At 39.8% G+C, this 347-nt stretch overlaps 1 protein-coding gene across 1 annotated transcript; it reads right to left on the minus strand.

The window, feature by feature from the left end:
• Positions 1-309, minus strand: TM35_000561100 (uncharacterized protein; the record flags this gene model as incomplete). Its single annotated transcript, XM_029030820.1, has 1 exon — positions 1-309. A coding segment is annotated over one exon (309 nt), but the record flags the coding sequence as incomplete, so codon positions are not given.
• Between the last annotated feature and the right edge of the window lie 38 nt (positions 310-347).

A 347-nucleotide genomic window follows, 5' to 3' on the forward strand; every position in this document is an offset into this window, starting at 1 on the left:
CGTTCCCATTGTACCATTGAGCTCATCTGCAACATCATCACAGCCATCCATTTTGAGTTGATTCCATATCCATTGGGCCCTGCAATATAATTTGGCCCACTTCACCCAGTATGTATAGGGAATAAGGCAAACAAATTCACATGCACGAGTTAATTCTGCGCGTTGCTGGACAATTTGATATTCCTTACAACACATTCCGTACATACGTTTCACACAATCCACATAATAAAGATCCACTGTAAATTCAGTAGAAGATTCTTGTTCACGCTTTTCAATAAAAGATATATATCTCTTTTGAAGTTCTGCCAATGGGAGATGGTGTTCCCTAGTACCCCTCTGTTGTTTCT

The sequence above is a fragment of the Trypanosoma theileri genome (genome assembly GCF_002087225.1).
Source record: "Trypanosoma theileri isolate Edinburgh chromosome Unknown TM35_Tth_56_V1, whole genome shotgun sequence".
Classification (NCBI taxonomy): Eukaryota; Euglenozoa; class Kinetoplastea; order Trypanosomatida; family Trypanosomatidae; genus Trypanosoma; species Trypanosoma theileri.